This window comes from Podarcis liolepis (assembly GCF_965112155.1).
Source record: "Podarcis liolepis genome assembly, chromosome: 2".
Lineage (NCBI taxonomy): Eukaryota > Metazoa > Chordata > Lepidosauria > Squamata > Lacertidae > Podarcis > Podarcis liolepis.
In genome coordinates, this window is record NC_139555.1 from 117,039,599 (window position 1) to 117,056,453 (window position 16,855).

The following is a 16,855-nucleotide window of genomic DNA, read 5'->3' on the forward strand; positions in this document are numbered from 1 at the left end:
CTCCCCCTTCGCACCAGCTCCTGGAATTAGCACATTGGACTCGCTTTCTGCCCTGAAAGGGACAGCCTCAGAATGCAACCAGTGGGCTTTCAGATTTTTCCCAACCCTCGCTAGAAACTGTCTTCTAGGTTTTAACAGGAAGGTTTTAACTTGTATGTGCACACATGATGTTGCAAAATATCTGCCCGTGTTTGTGTGTGAGAGAGAAAGAGATCTTGGAAAATATCTGGCCCTGTGTAAGGTAAAAGGTAAAGGAGCCCCGGATGGTTAAGTCCAGTCAAATCCAACTTTGGGGATGCGGCGCTCATCTCGCTTTCAGGTTGAGGGAGCCAGCATTTGTCTGCAGACAGCTTTCCGGGTCATGTGGCCAGCATGACTAAACCGCTACTGGCGCATGGAGGACTGTGATGTGTGCCAGAGTGCATAGAAACACCGTTTACCTTCCCGCCGCAGTGGTACCTATTTATCTGCTTGTACTGGCATGCTTTTGAACTGCTAAGTTGGCAGGAGCTGTGACAGAGCAACAGGAGCTCACTCCATCTCGGAGATTCATAGAATCATAGAGTTGGAAGAGACCACAAGGGCCATCGAGTCCAACCCCCTGCCAAGCAGGAAACACCATCAGAGCACTCCTGACATATGGTTGTCAAGCCTCTGCTTAAAGACCTCCAAAGTAGGAGACTCCACCACACTCCTTGGCAGCAAATGCCACTGTCGAACAGCTCTTACTGTCAGGAAGTTCTTCCTAATGTTTAGGTGGAATCTTCTTTCTTGTAGTTTGGATCCATTGCTCCGTGTCCGCTTCTCTGGAGCAGCAGAAAACAACCTTTCTCCCTCCTCTATGTGACATCTATCATATCACCCCTTAACCTCTTCTCCAGGCTAAACATGCCCAGCTCCCTTAGCCGTTCCTCATAAGGCATCGTTTCCAGGCCTTTGACCATTTTGGTTGCCCTCCTCTGGACACGTTCCAGTTTGTCAGTGTCCTTCTTGAACTGTGGTGCCCAGAACTGGACACAGTACTCCAGGTGAGGTCTGACCAGAGCAGAATACAGTGGCACTATTACTTCCCTTGATCTAGATGCTATACTCCTATTGATGAGACCCAGAATTGCATTGGCTTTTTAGTTGCCGCGTCACACTGTTGGCTCATGTCAAGTTTGTGGTCAACCAAGACTCCTAGATCCTTTTCACATGTACTGCTCTCAAGCTAGGTGTCACCCATCTTGTATTTGTGCCTCTCATTTTTTTTGCCCAAGTGCAATACTTTACATTTCTCCCTGTTAAAGTTCATCTTGTTTGTTTTGGCCCAGTTCTCTAATCTGTCAAGGTCGTTTTGAAGTGTGATCCTGTCCTCTGGGGTGTTAGCCACCCCTCCCAGTTTGGTGTCATCTGCAAATTTGATCAGGATGCCCTTGAGTCCATCATCCAAGTCGTTGATAAAGATGTTGAATAAGACCGGGCCCAAGACAGAACCCTGTGGCACCCCACTAGTCACTCTTCTCCAGGATGAAGAGGAACCATTGATGAGCACCCTTTGGGTTCGGTCAGTCAGCCAGTTACAAATCCACTGAGTGGTAGCATAGTCAAGACCGCATTTTACCAGCTTCTTTACAAGAATATCATGGGGCACCTTGTCAAATGCCTTGCTGAAATCAAGGTAGGCTACATCCACTGCGTTCCCTTCATCTACCAGGCTTGTAATTCTGTCAAAAAACGAGATCAGGTTAGTCTGACATGACTTATTTTTCAGAAATCCATGCTGACTATTGGTAATCACAGCATTCCTTTCTAGGTGCTCACAGACTGTTTGCTTAATGATCTGCTCCAGAATCTTCCCTGGTATTGATGTCAGACTGACTGGGCGGTAATTATTTGGGTCCTCTCTTTTCCCCTTTTTGAAAATAGGGACAACATTTGCCCTCCTCCAGTCTGCCGGGACTTCGCCTGTTCTCCAGGAATTCTCAAAGATGACTGCCAGTGGTTCTGAGATCACATCTGCCAGTTCTTTTAATACTCTTGGATGCAGTTCATCTGGCCCTGGAGACTTGAATACATCTAAACTAGCCAACTGCTGACCTTCTGACTGGCAAACCCAAGAGGCTCAGTGGTTTAGACCACAGCGCCACCCGAGCCTGGCCTGGTGTATGGGCAGGCTCTGTCACACACACAGGCAGATGTTTTGCAAGATCACATGCACAAGTACACTGATATTTTGCTTCCTGTAAAAACCATATGTAGGTGAAGCCCTGCGGTTCCCTCAGTTCCCTGATAAGAGGGAGTGACGTTAAGCTACTTTGGAATGGCAGTTCTGGGAGGGCACTAAGCAGGGTTTCCTAACTGTTGGTGAAAGAGTTTTGAAAAAGATTATTATTCTCTCGTAGCAGAGTTAGCACAATGGCCGATTGCTCCAAGTACATTAAAACTTGGGTGAGATTTTACATCTGTTCTCATCCGCCTTTAAACATTGCCCGTGAAAATACTTAGATTAGAATAAATCACAGACACTTAGCTTTGCAAATAAGGGAATGTTTTACTTTCCAATAAGGGAATATCTTACTTTCAGAGTTTTGGCTGTTACAGTAAACAAGTCCCCATCCATTGGGAGTAAAAGTAAAAGGGGGGGGGGATGGTTCCAAATGATTTAAAAAGAAGAAAACTTTGTTTCATTAGAAAAAAGAATCACACAGTCCATCTGTTAGAACGATATGCAGGTTTTAAATGAGTGGGGGAAGGGGGGGGGAACCATGTATGCCAGCTTGAGCTCCCTGAAGAAAAAGGTGTGATATAAATATTTTATGTTCCATAATAATAATAATAAAACAATGTATGCAGGGCTGCAGGTTCCCCATCCTTGGTCCAGAGGAAACCAAGAAGGAATTGTCTGAGAAGGGGAGTGAAATGAGGGTGAGAGAACACTGGGAGCTGTAGAGGCAAGGAGAGTGGACCTATTCCATTTTCAATAATCAGCCAGACCTTTCAGCCCTCTTGCTTGAGCCTAGAGCTACAGCACCATTTTATAATGACGGCATCCCATAATGCCATGCACCAGCACCCACATACGCCAGTCTACAGCCAACAGTGAACAAAGCCAGCACTGTGCAAAACCACTGTTTATTTAAAATAAGTTTTCCAAATAATTGGGCTGCTCGTGAGCTCTCTCCTGTGTGGAATCTCTGATGTCTGCTAAGATCCAAACTCCCCAGGAAGCTTTTCCCGCACTCCGAGCACCTGCAAGACTTCACTTTGGAGAGGGCCCTTCGGTGTGACTTGGTTGGAGCTGTTCTGGAAGCTCTTCTCGCACTTGACACACAGGTAGAGCCTCTTGCCCAGGTGGGTCCTCTCATGCGTACACAGGCTTGGCCTCTGGCTGACTTTCCACAGTCCACACATTCGTATGGTTTCTCTGCTGTGTGGTTCTGGCAGTGCGCGGTGAGATCCAGTTTCCAGTCAAAGCTTTTCCCACAGTCCAGGCTCTTAAATGGCTGCTTTTCCACGGGTCATCTCAAAGGTGTGAGGCACGGCTGGAGCTCTTGTCGCAAACCACACATTTCTACGGCTTTTCCTCTGTGTGGGTCCTCTGGTGCACGTTCAGGCCTGGCTTCTGCCTGAAGCTTTTCTCGCAGTGAGGGCACTTGTACGGTTTTTCCCCTGTGTGGGTCCTCTCATGCACAATGAGATCCGTCCTCCTCCTGAACCCCTTCCCGCACTCCGCGCACTTGTATGGTTTTTCCCCCGTGTGGGTCCTCTCGTGCACGATGAGGTCCGACTTCCTCCTGAAACCCTTCCCACAGTCTGCACACTTGTACGGCTTCTCTTCCCGGTGGGTACGTCCGTGACTGAGGAGGCCCGACATCTGGCTGAAGCTTTTCCCGCAGTCTGCGCACTTGTACGGCTTCTCGCCCGTGTGGATCCTCTCGTGGATGATGAGCTCCGGCTTCCTTCTGAAGCGCTTCCCGCACTGAGGGCACTTGTACGGCTTCTCCCCCGTGTGGGTCATCAGGTGGACGAGGAGCTCTGAGCTCCGGCAGAAGCTTTTCCCACACTCGGCGCACTTGTACGGCTTCTCTTCCTGGTGAGTCCCTTCATGACCTTTGAGGGCCGACCGCTGACTGAAGCCCTTCCCACAACGCGAGCATTTGAACGGCTTTTCCCCTGTGTGGATTCTCTCGTGTGCGATGAGGTAGGACCGGAAGCCAAAGCTCTTCTCGCAGTGAGAGCATTTGTACGGCTTCTCACGCACGTGGGTTCTCTGGTGGACGGCGAGTTTCGATCTCTGGCAGAAGCTCTTCCCGCAGTCTGCGCATTCGTACGGCTTCTCGCCCGTGCGATGTGTGGTGAGGTCTGGCTTCTCATGCACGGCAAGGTGTGTGGTGTAGCTGAAGCCCTTGTCGCACACCACACACTCGTGCAGCTTCTCTGCTGTGTGCGTCCGCTCGTGCGCAATTAAGCCTGACCTCTGGCTGAAGCTTTTCCCGCAATCGGGGCAGCCGTACGGCTTCTCTCCCGTGTGGGTCCTCTCATGCACAATGAGGTCCGCCCTCCTCCTGAACCCTTTCCCGCATTGGAGGCACTTGTATGGCTTTTCCCCCGTGTGGGTCATCTTGTGGACTGTGAGCTCTGAGCTCCGGCGGAAGCTTTTCCCGCACTCGGAACACTTGCACGCCTTCTCTTGCCGGTGGGTCCCTTCGTGACTGACGAGGTTCGACCGCTGGTTGAAGCGCTTCCCACAATGCGAGCACTTGTACGGCTTCTCCTCCGTGTGGGTCCTCTCGTGCATGATGAGGTTGGAGTGGAACCGGAAGCTCTTCTCGCAGTGCAAGCATTTGTGCGGCCTCTCGCCCGTGTGGGTTCTCTGGTGCGAAATGAGGCCCGATCTCTGGCGGAAGCGCTTTCCGCAGTCGGCACACTCGTACGGCTTCTCACCGGTGTGGATTCTCTGATGTGTAATAAGGTTTGACTTCTGACTGAAGCATTTCCCGCACTCGGCACACATCCTTTGCTTCTTGATCTGTTGAGTCCTTGGCAGAACTTTGTGCCCATCAAGGTCACAGTTGTTTCCTTTGCAGGGAATAGATTTGTCCTCCTCCCCTTTGTCCAGACACTTCCTCTGCTCTCTTTTTGAGCCATGTTCATCCTCAGAAGTGGCCTTCGGTTCAGGGCACAGAGACCTTTTCTCCGCTGCTCCTTCCGTTGTCCTATCGTTCCATTCCTGTTGCTCAGTATGATCCATCAGAGGTTTCTCATCCTCCATGTTGCTCACCTGGACGTCTCCTGCTAGAAATAAGCAAGTTGGATACTGTTCTATGAATGCAGCAAAATCTGATAAATTCTATGATTTCAATCATTGTAGGAAGGGTTTTAGCTAAGTAGCAGAGCATCTGCTTTGCATATAAGGTCCCAGCTTCAGGCAGGGACTCTCTCTCTGAAACCCTTGTAAGCCACTGCCAGTCAAAGTAGACAATACAGTGGTACCTCGGGTTACAGACGCTTCAGGTTACAGACTCCGCTAACCCAGAAATAGTACCTCGGGTTAAGAACTTTGCTTAAGAATGAGAACAGAAATCACGCGGCGGCAGCAGGAGGCCCCATTAGCTAAAGTGGTACCTCAGGTTAAGAACAGTTTCAGGTTAAGAATGGACCTCCAGAACGAATTAAGTTCTTAACCCGAGGTACCACTGTACTGAGCCAGATGGGCCAATGGTTTTGAGTCAGGATAAAGCAGTTTCCTGTGTTCCTATCTTCATGAAATTTATTTAAGAATAAAAGAAAATTATTATAAATTAGTTTGGAGATGGTATCTAACCCCAGTCAGATTAAATCAAATAAACCATGAATATTCGGTGTTATGTTGGAGGGGATGCCAGGAAACCGGGAATTATGTTCACATGTGGTGGGGTGTAAATATGAACATTTTCTTGGGCAAAGGGTGTATAAGGAGATAACAGGAAATCACTGGCATTAAGCTGACTGGAAGTCCAGAGGTAGCATCATTATCAATTTACGATGGGGTGGAAGGTTCGCAGGCTGTGAAGGACTTGCTCACAAATTTATTGACAGCCGCACAGATTGTTATAATTGGGAAGTGGAAGGAGCAAGCAGAATATAAAATGGAAGAATGGTATAAAGAGGTGTGGGATATAGCTATTAATGATAAATTAATATGTGCCATTAAGGTTAAGACAGGGAATATGCAGGATAAATGATTTTGAAGAGATATGGAAGGTGTTTGTAGAATTTGTACTGTTAAAACAGAAAGGGGTCAAACCATGGCGAGAGGTGTTGAAATTTTGGGAGTTTGGATAGTTACAATGGAATGGTCTCGGTTGTGGGGTACACATTTTTATTCTTATTTATTTATGATTATTACTTTGTCATCATCATCATCATCATCATCATCATCATCATCATAATATAAAAAGAATTTTAAACCCTGTAAGATTAGAAATGTTGAGCTATAAAAATATATATTATCATCCTTCATTCAGGCAGCAAAATGTGTTGGGCTGATGGTTTCTAGTATGTATTTTTTTTTAAAGTTAAAGTGTGTATGTACCTCCATTCCTCTTCAACTCCAGATGCAGATTTCCTGCAGAAAGAAAGAAAAAAATTAACATCCTTCACCATTTTGTCCTTTTTCTCTTTCCCTCTCAGGGCCCCTTCCAACAGCTGGTGGGCTTTCTGGCAATTAACACACTAATTAGCCAATTCATGCTGTATTCATACTGGACCAACCAGAGGTCATTCTCCTTTACTTGTAGCCCTGTGATGCTTTCACAACATTACCGCAATATTATCATCGGGAGCGACACTCCTGGATTTACAGCACCACAAAAGCAGGTCCAATAAATAAACTGGAACATGCGTGGTGTAAAAAGTTACAGGATTCCAGCAGGAATTTGGGGAACATGCTCTGATTGCAAACTTGTCAGTAGGTCCGCCCTAAAACGTTTGCAGGCTGAAACAGTATTGAAAGCAGGGATAACCTCCCCAATGTCATCATGAGCCCAAATCATCATGCATTCACAATTTTAAAAGACTTAGAAGCCCTGCCTCTCCATACGTCTGTGGCATGGTGACACCGATGTCACAGACAAACAGTAGACAAAAGTCCTCAGTGTGGCTTAACAAACAATCCCTCTTTGCAAGGAACTCTGAGGAGAATGGGGTAGTAATAATAATAATAATAATAATAATAATAATAATAATAATAATAATTTATTATTTGTACCCCACCCATCTGGCTGGGTTTCCCCAGTCACTCTGGGCGGCTTCCACAAAGACCAAAAATACACTAAGATGTCACACATTAAAAACTTCCCTGAACAGGGCTGCCTTAAGATGTCTTCTGAATGTCAAGTAGCTGTTTATCTCTTTGACATCTGATGGGAGGGTGTTCCACAGGGCGGGCGCCACTACCGAGAAGGCCCTCTGCCTGGTTCCCTGTAGCTTTGCTATCCCAGCAACTCTCAGGACCCTTAACAAACTACACTTCTCAGAATTCTTTGAGGGAAGCCATTCTTGTTTAAGACAGAATGCTACTACTTTAAATGTACAGTCAAACCTTGGTTCCCAAATGGCTCTGTTTTGGAATGTTTTGGCTCCTGAACACCAAAAACCCGGAAGTAACTGCTCCAGTTTTCGAATGTTTTTCGGAAGCTGAACATCCAATGTGGCTTCCGCTTGAGTGCAGGAAGCCGCCGCACCTTGGTTGTTGAACATTTCGGAAGCCGAACGGGCTTCCAAAACAGATTACATTTGACAACCGAGGTTTGACTGTATATATAATTGCAGATGAGGCCATAGTCCTCTGCATGAATTCCAATGGGTCCACTTTGCATAGGACTAACATTAGACACAACTGTGCATTTTTTGTTTTCACTTTACCTACCGTATTTTTCGCTCTATAACACGCAGATTTTTTCTCCTAAAAAGGAAGGGGAAATGTCTGTGCGTGTTATGCAGCGAATGTGTGGTCCCTGGAGCCGAAAAATAAGGCAAAAATCAAACCGTGCTTCAGGGAGAAGGGAGCTCCGTGAGAGAGGAAGCTGTTGCTTTCCTGCATTCTGCCTCAGGGTCTTACTGCCCACCCTGCTCTGTTTCGTTGCTGTGTTTGCTCAAACGGAACAAAGAGCAGGGAAAGCCCCTCCCCTCCAGGCAAGAAGAGAGGAAAGCGGAGCGTCCGAACAAAGAGCAGGGAAAGCCCCTCCCCTCCAGGCAAGAAGAGAGGAAAGCAGAGCGTCGCTCTATCCTGTCCCTGCTCCGGAGGGAACAATGTTTGTGAAGGGAAGAGAGATTACAGGTTCGGCTTAAAATTCTGATTTGACTTCCTGCTTTTTGTTTTTGGAGACACACAGCATTCAAATATGCTTTCTTCCATTTAAAAGGATGAAATCCTTAAACAGTGGCTGGCTTGTGTGGGTGGGTGGGGGGAAACTTTTGCCTTCCTTTCCTCACGTTATAGCCCTCTCCTGCATTCTTAGCCTTCTGTGTTTTTCCTTCCCTCCCCACTTAAAATGTGGTTACAAAGCATGGATCCACATGGATCCTCAGGATCTTTGCATTGGGTCACCCCAAATTCACCATCAGAGCACACAGCATGTCCATGGCTACAGCCTGCCCCCCCAAAATCACACACCCATTGTTGCCTGGGGCTGCAATGGTGCAAAAACGTGGTTACAAAGCATGGATCCACATGGATCCTCAGGATCTTTGCATTGGGTCAGCCAAAATTCACCATCAGAGCACATAGCATGTCCATGGCTACAGCCTGCCCCCCCCCCAAATCACGCACCCACTGTTGCCTGGGGCTGCAATGGTGCAAAAACGTGGTTACAAAGCATGGATCCACAGGGATTCTCAGGATTTTTGCATTGGGTCACCCCAAATTCACCATCAGATCACATGTCTGTGGCCACAGCATGAAGCACAAAAATGATACGTCCACTGTTTCATTCAGAATATTTTTTCCCTTGTTTTCCTCCTCTAAAAACGATGTGCGTGTTATGGTCAGGTGCGTGTTATAGAGCGAAAAATACGGTATATGTCATTGTGGCTTTTCGAAAGATCCTAGCAAATAAAAATCCTTCTTCACCTTTGAATGCCAGCAGCGTTTCCAGCAAAGCAGCCCTTTTGTGGGAGAAATCGCTCAGCCTCTGCTCCAGCTCGCCCAAATCCGGCTGTGGTTTTGGGAAGAATGTATCATCTCTGCAAGAGAGAGAGAGAGAGAGAGAGAGAGAGAGAGAGAGAGAAAGTTAACTGTCTCTGTTGGAGGAGGAGGAGGCGAAACATCCATGAACTCTTGGATCAGGCCAAAGAGCCCGTCTAGTCAAACACCCTGACATGATAGAAGCTTCTAGAATTCACAGGAATCGTTGTGGGAAGGGGAGCCATGACTGTCTTAAGTGACATGATATTGCTTTCAATTTATAGTGCAGGACCCAGGACAGGGATGGCTAAGAATATGTTGTTGTCCAGGGATGATGGCAGCTGGAGTTCAATATTTGGAGGACAAAATGTTGGCTGCTCCTGGTACAAGGACTTTTAAAGAAACTGTGTGTGGGCTCTCCCTCAAATTCCTTCCCCCACCCACTGATCCCAGCACCTCATAGTTCAGAGAAGATGAACTATCTGCCCAATAGGAGGAGCTAGCAAAATTGAATTCAGACCTCACCTGCGGCCAGTGCTGTGTAAACCCTGCAACAAAAGAAAAGATGAAAAGAACAGTTTACGGAGTTGCCAGAGAATATTCTTGCTATGTTGTGCAAGACAGGCAAGGCCATTTGAAGCTAATTCTTTCAAAGAATGATAGACACTGTAGTTTGTTAAGGGTACCTGGTAATTGTAACTCTGTGTGGTGTTAACTACAGTGCCAGAAATCATTGAGAGGGGAAATGTGCTTTTAAAATGTAGAGGGTATGCAGCCTAGAACAATCAGAAATAATAATAATAATAATAATAATAATAATAATAATAATAATATGCATATTACATCCCAAATGTTCATGGCAGATTCAATTGTCCGTTGAAGAGGTCCTAATTTGGCCCCTGAGGCTGTTTTATTCAAGCCACACCCACGTACCCCATATGACACCAGGTATGGGGCAAGTAAGGACACAGCTGACCTTCAACCTTGCCAGGTGGTTACAAACTGTACGGGCAAAAGAAAATGCTTCATCTGATGTCATGATAACTATGTCCACTTGTCAGAAATGGCCCCTTAGGGGAGGTCAGGATCTGAACGCATTTCCCCACCTCTGCTATAATAATTGAAAAAGCCTTTTAATCAATAATAGGAGGATTGTTGGGCAATGTAACATTATTTTTACTATACTAAAAGCTGCAAGGAAAACAATTTTATTTTTTTCATCAGAACCATTTTCATCTGCACTTTTAAAGCAATCAAGTACAGTGGTACCTCGGGTTACATACGCTTCAGGTTACATACACTTCAGGTTACAGACTCCGCTAACCCAGAAATAGTGCTTCAGGTTAAGAACTTTGCTTCAGGATAAGAACAGAAATTGGGCTTTGCGGCAGCAGCAGGAGGCCCCATTCGCTAAAGTGGTGCTTCAGGTTAAGAACAGTTTCAGGTTAAGAACGGACCTCCGGAACGGATTAAGTACTTAACCCGAGGTACCACTGTAACTGATTAATCAATGAAAATACATTTAACTAATTTAATTTAATTACGTTTTAGCTCCCATTGGCCCCAGGCAGTATGTTGGGAGTTGTAGTCCAGCAACAGTCAGAAGCCCACAGGTTCCCAGTTTGCCACTGACTTTCCAAGATCCCACTCTTCCTACCAGTAATGGCTGCTGTGGATTCTTCTCCTTTTCCAGTTCACGGAGGAGGGAAGTCTCCCTGGTGATTCGGAGCACCTCCTTCTTTCTGCGGAGAACGTCACCCTCCATGTTCTGTAGCCACTTCAGCAGAAGCTGCTGCTGCTCATCGAGAATCTTGTGCATCTCCTTCCACGCCTGGACAATCTTAATCCTCTCAGCTTCTATTTCTCTCTGCCAGAAGGCAAGATTTAAGAAGTGGGCGGTGAGCCTGGGAGAAAATCCCATAGATCAGAGAATCCATAGCTCTGACTAAGGACTGCCATAAAAATAATCCTGCTGGATCAGGCCAAATGGCCCATCTAGTCCACCATCCTGTTCTCACAGTGGCCAACAAGATGCCTCAGTCAAGAGGCCTCTAAGCAGCACCTGAGCACAACAGCAAATAACCCTTGACTATCATAAACATATAACTTAGAAGAATATATTTACAATATCATGCTCAGGTTTCTCCCTATTAACATTTAGGAAATCTCCTCTGTCCGATTCACTTCAGAAAGATGACACAAACACACACTGTCCTTAGCAGATCCTGAGAAACCTCTCTCAGCAGCCATTCCCCTTCACACACAGAAGCAGAAAGCCAGTTAAAAACGACAGTTACTTGAATAACAGTCACAACAGAATGGAATGCCTCTCTCATGTGACTCACAGCCAGCCAATCACATGAGAGAGCTACTGCCAAAGGAAAAAAGAACCTATGCTAAAAATACACACCAATTCAACAGAAGCAAACATTCCCATTTCAGGCAATTAAACCGTTATCCTTAACAAATACTGCCTCAGATGTGAAGGTAGAGAACAGCCATCATAGCTAGTAACCATTGGTAGCCTTATCTTTCATAAATTTGTCAGGGCATCTCTTAAAGATGCTAATTCTCTTTTAAAGCCATCTCAGTTGGTAGCCTTCACTGCCTCTGGTGGGAGCGAATGCCATAGTTCAACTGTGTGAAGAAACCCTTTGGTTTGTCTGCCCTGAATCTCCCAGTGTTCTTTTTGAATGGTCCTGGGTTCTCGTATTATGAGAGAGGAAGAAGAACTGCTTGCTCACGTGGTCTCTGCCAATGCCTTCTCAGTCGTATCTTGACAGCAGTGCTAGCAGTGTGCATTTTACATCACAAATAAAAAGAAAGAAGCTGAGATTCTCAGGATGTTGAATTCTTACTTCACATGTTTTGTTTGTTTAACTAATTGGTATCCCACATTGCCCCTCCAAAAAGACTCAGACAACCTATAGAATGTTCCAGGTTTAACCCCCAGGATCTCCAGGCATGGCTGGTAAAAAATTATCGCCTGAAGCCCTGGTCAGCTGCTCCCATTCAGTGTAGAAAATACTGAGCTAGCAGGACCAGTTTGGTTTGACTTGTTATATGGCAGTTTCCTATGTCCCTGTGAACGGGTGTTATCCACTCTTAAATCCACTCAAGCCTGTGGCTGTCAGGACACCATGTGGCGGGTAGTTCCATGCATTAATGATGCACTGGGTGAAGAAAGAAAGAGAAAGAAAGAGTTTGGATTTGATATCCCGCTTTATCACTACCCAAAGGAGTCTCAAAGCGGCTAACATTCTCCTTTCGCTTCCTCCCCCACAACAAACACTCTGTGAGGTGAGTGGGGCTGTGACTGGCCCAAGGTCACCCAGCAGCTGCATGTGGAGGAGCGGAGACGCGAACCCAGTTCACCAGATTACGAGTCTATCGCTCTTAACCACTACACCACACTGGCTCTCCCTGGCTCTCCTCAAGTTCCTTCCATCGTTTTACTTAAGTGAGTGGATTAAGGATGCCTACCGGCAGGTCTTCACTACTCTGCTGATCCTCAGTTTTGATGTCTCCCTCTTTTGTCGGGCAAACCGGATGATCCTGTAACAAAAGGGGTGAAAGGGGGCACATTTTGAAACAGTAAAATCTTTCTTGATTAAAATAGCCTCAACTAGCTAGTCCACTGGGGAAAGACTTGAGTTCTCATTTCTGAGCAGGGTTTTTGGCTAGTGAAAGACTTTTTAGCGGAGCTTGGTTTCCCCTCCTCCCTCCCAGTCCTTTGTCCTCGTGTGCTGTGTCATAAGAATGTAAGAAGAGCTCTGCTAGATTTGTCAGATAGCCCATCAGACAATTTTAATAAATTACAATTTCTGGTATACTCTGAGTGTGACGTTAACATATGAGAGTGCTGGAGGTGAAATAGTTAAACAAGTTACCCAATCAGAACCCAGGGGGGTGGAGTCAGAGGGACTATAAAACCAGCTCTGTGAGGGGCGAAGGGGAGTTTGTTGGGAGGTTGGTTGGAGTGGGAGTGAATTGGGATAGAGTCTGTGGGTAGGTTGAGTTAGTGTAGCAAAATAAACTGAGTCAGGAACAGTTAGGGGCTAGGAAGACAAGTAAATATCTGAGAGGTGGTTTAGTGAGTGAGAGCAGGTAGCGGAAGTTATAGGTCTGGATAGGCACCCCATGTCTGTAATTGACCGATACCGTTTATGAAACCACAGGCTTGTCAAACTGCAATAAATAAACAGAAGTTTATGTTCCAATTTAACCCTGACTGGACTCAGTATTGTACCAGGTAGGGCGTGGGTGGTAGCAGCAAGAAATAAAGTGGTGGCACAGGGATCAATAGACAGTGAAATGTCTGGGGACCCTGTGTGATTGCCACACCGAGAAAGCAGGGAAGGCTGGTCCATGATTAGGGTAATGAAAGGACTGCCCCATCTACCTCAGTTTGTCCTCAACCTGCTGCTCCCTGCCATCTTACAACGAGGCCAGGAGGGTGCACTGCTTGTTCCTCCTCCTCTTCCTCCTCCCTCTCAGTTTTGCCTTCATATCAGGGAGGAGGAGGACAGGGATAAACCTATATTAGTTGGCTCTGCCTGTCATTTGGCTCTGGTGTAACCACCTCTTCTTCAGCTCCCTGCCTCCCGCACTACCTGTCCCAGGGGGCACCAGCCACCACTGCTGGAAGAAAATGAGAGGGGGGAGTATCTGTGGGTCCCTACCTGTGCTTCAGCCATTCTCCTTCAAGGGCTGGATCCAGACCAAACTATGACCGGAATCTGCAGCGAGGCAAAGCAGCTGGCAGAGGAGTAAATTCAGATGGGCCAGTGAATTTTCTGAGCAGAGCAGAAACAAAAATATTTGATATTGGAGTTTACAGAAGAACATAAGGAAGATGTCAGGCAGGGAATGTCGGGACTTTCTGCATGCAAGGGAGCTGCTGTACCATTCCAGCAATCTTAGCACCCTGTTCTCTCACCCCACCTGCAAATCCCAGAGAGTTGCATTAATGATGATGATATAATAATAGTAGATAGGTAGCCGTGTTGGTCTGCCATAGTCAAAATAAAAAAATTCCTTCCAGTAGCACCTTAAAGACCAACTAAGTTAGTTCTTGGTATGAGCTTTCGTGTGCATGCACACTTATCTGAAGAAGTGTGCATGCACACGAAAGCTCATACCAAGAACTAACTTAGTTGGTCTTTAAGGTGCTACTGGAAGGAATTTTTTTATTTTGATATAATAATAATTTATTTATACCCTGCCCATCTTGCTGGGCTTCCCCAGCCACTCTGGGCAGCTTCCAACAAAATATTAAAATACAGTAATGCATCAAACATTAAAAGCTTCCTTAAACATTGACAAGGTCCTTTTTACTCAGGCCCCAGCTGACTCTGCATAAGGTGCTGACTGTGACTGGCAGATATTTGTACATTTGCTTGCTATATAGCGTGTCTCCACTACTACAGAACAAAAAACTGGATCATACCAAAATACAGGCAGCCCAAGCTACGGGTAAAAATAAGCCACCCCATTTTAATCCTCAGTCACCTTGCAGCCTCCCTTTGTAGTTCATGAATAAAGCATAGCAAAGAATTCATTCAGCTTCTCCTCAAACTGTTTATTCTCTCTGCATTAAAAAAGAAATAAAAAAGATTAGCTGTACTGGGCTGACTCAGTACAAAGGAGCTTCCTATGTCCTTTTTGCAGCCATTGATGCCCTTGATCTATCATTTTCTCCCAACTTTCCTGCAAATGGCCCCCTCCCTCCTAAATTCCCCTATAACTCACCTCGCCCTGCAAGCTGGGAGCTGCAACCCTCACTTTTCCCCCAGGAAAGGGCAAGGTGTGGACAGGAAGTGGCTTCACCAGCTTCTCAAATTGCCTGGTCGATCTAGGCATGATTGTGTATCTCTAGCAGCGTAACCCTTTGTGCGCCAGTGTGGAGCTTTATTCTAAATCAGGGGTCAGCAACCTTTTTCAGCCATGGGCCGGTCCACCTTCCCTCAGACCATGTGTTGGGCCGGACTATATTTTTTTAAAAAATAAAAATGAACAAATTCCTTTGCCTCACAAATAGCCCAGAGATGCATTTTAAATAAAAGCACACATTCTACTCATGTAAAAACACCAGGCAGGCCCCACAAATAACCCAGAGATGCATTTTAAATAAAAGGACACATTCTACTCATGTAAAAACATGCTGATTCCCGGACCGTCTGCAGGTTGGATTTAGAGGGTGATTGGGCCCATGGGCCTTAGTTTGCCTACCCCTGTTCTAAATCTCCATATCTTTAAGCAGATTTGCAAAGCTGCTTTACGCAATGCCACCCCATTGGCCCTGACTGGCAGTAGCAGCTCTCCAGGGTTTCAGGCAGCTGTTTTTCCCAGCCATACTTAGTGATCGCAGGGATTGGACCTGGGGCCTTTTGCATGCAAAGAAGGTTCCCTGCCACCTAGCCGACCTTTCCAAACCAACTGACGCCTTAAATTTGATGGGAGGCTTTCCGGGGATGAGCTCCCTGGCAACTGCTTTCAGTTTCTGCCCTGCTCAGACTTGGAACTTGTGCACTGATGAGCGACAGCAAGGGCGCCTCTGAGCTTGTGCAAAGTGTGTCTCTGCTCAGTAGCTAGAATTGATTATAGTGAGGCTTCCAAGGCAGAGAATGCTCACACCAGGACCCTCACATTGTCTGGATGTGTCACAATGCTCTGGGGATCCACATAAGTGTTGTGGGTTAAATCTAGAGCCCCTTCCACAACAGCCTCTTGATGCCTCACCTTCCAAGGCTCCCCAGCCCCCCTGAAATCTGCTCCAAGGCCTGGATGGAGGCAAAGGCAAGGGACTTTGAGTCCTCCCTGCCTGATTGCTGGTGCAGAACTGAGAAGGTTCCACAAGGATTGCATTCTTATGGCAGCACTGTGTAAGGTGCTGCCCCCAGTTGGCAGATATTTATACTTCTTTTTTTTACGATACAGTGAATTTCCACTAATATAAAGCAAAAAACCCCTTCAAAAATCAAATCACATCAGAGTACAGACAGTTCAAGCTAATCATCGAGCCAAGAGTAAAAATAACCAAACTGGGAGGCAGGTGCGAACCACCCCAATTTAATCCTTAATCACCTTGCAGTCTCCTTTTCATGTTCATGAACAAAGGCGCAGGAAGAATTCATTCAGCTCCTCTTTAGTCTCCTCCAGCAGGCTTGCAATTACCTTGTTTCCAATGGCCTTCCTAGTCTGTTTCCAGCTTTTGATGTGGTTGCAGAATTGGTATGGTTGGTTTTAACTTTTTTTTTTTTTAATCAATACGCTCCTTTAACAAATGGCAAAATGAATGAATTCTTTATATCCCTTTTCGTCTGCTTTCTTTTGCTTTAAGCTTTTGTCCTCCTCATTTGAAGGAGATTTCCATTTTCTGAAGGAAGCCTTCCTGCCTCTAAAAGCCGCCTTGACTCTGGTCATCAACCATGCTGGCATCCTCTTAGCTCTGGTAGTACTTTTCCTGGCCTACATTCAATCTTAACTTCTAATATCACAGTTTTAAAGAACTTCCAAGCCTCTGGAAAAGATTTGAGCATCTTGGCTTGGCTTTTCAACTCCCTTTTTACAACTCTCCTCATTCGGAAGGAAATTTCCTCTTTGGAAGTCAAATGTGGCTGTGCTGGCAATTTCCCACTTACATGGTTTGGCTGGCATCCTTCTGCCTTGAGCAGGGGTAGGCAAACTAAGGCCCGGGGGCCGGAT

General features: G+C 46.2%; 1 protein-coding gene across 5 annotated transcripts; it reads right to left on the minus strand.

Annotated features, from left to right (window-relative positions):
* Window positions 1-2,513: 2,513 nt before the first annotated feature.
* LOC310701225 (uncharacterized protein) lies at window positions 2,514-15,097 on the minus strand. Of its 5 annotated transcripts, none has more exons than XM_083491785.1 (8): window positions 14,900-15,097; window positions 13,831-13,944; window positions 12,632-12,703; window positions 10,806-11,015; window positions 9,674-9,696; window positions 9,095-9,207; window positions 6,557-6,589; window positions 2,514-5,277 (listed from the first exon to the last, which is right to left on the minus strand). In XM_083491785.1, the coding sequence occupies exons 2-8, from the start codon at window positions 13,843-13,845 to the stop codon at window positions 3,554-3,556; spliced, it is 2,190 nt and encodes a 729-aa protein (XP_083347911.1). In that variant the 5' UTR covers window positions 13,846-13,944; window positions 14,900-15,097; the 3' UTR covers window positions 2,514-3,553. The 5 variants fall into 5 exon arrangements, with proteins under 5 accessions (XP_083347911.1, XP_083347912.1, XP_083347910.1 ...); XM_083491786.1 differs by lacking the exon at window positions 14,900-15,097 and adding an exon at window positions 14,660-14,818; XM_083491784.1 differs by lacking the exons at window positions 12,632-12,703; window positions 13,831-13,944; window positions 14,900-15,097 and adding an exon at window positions 11,353-12,105 and having other exon boundaries at window positions 2,514-5,274.
* Between the last annotated feature and the right edge of the window lie 1,758 nt (window positions 15,098-16,855).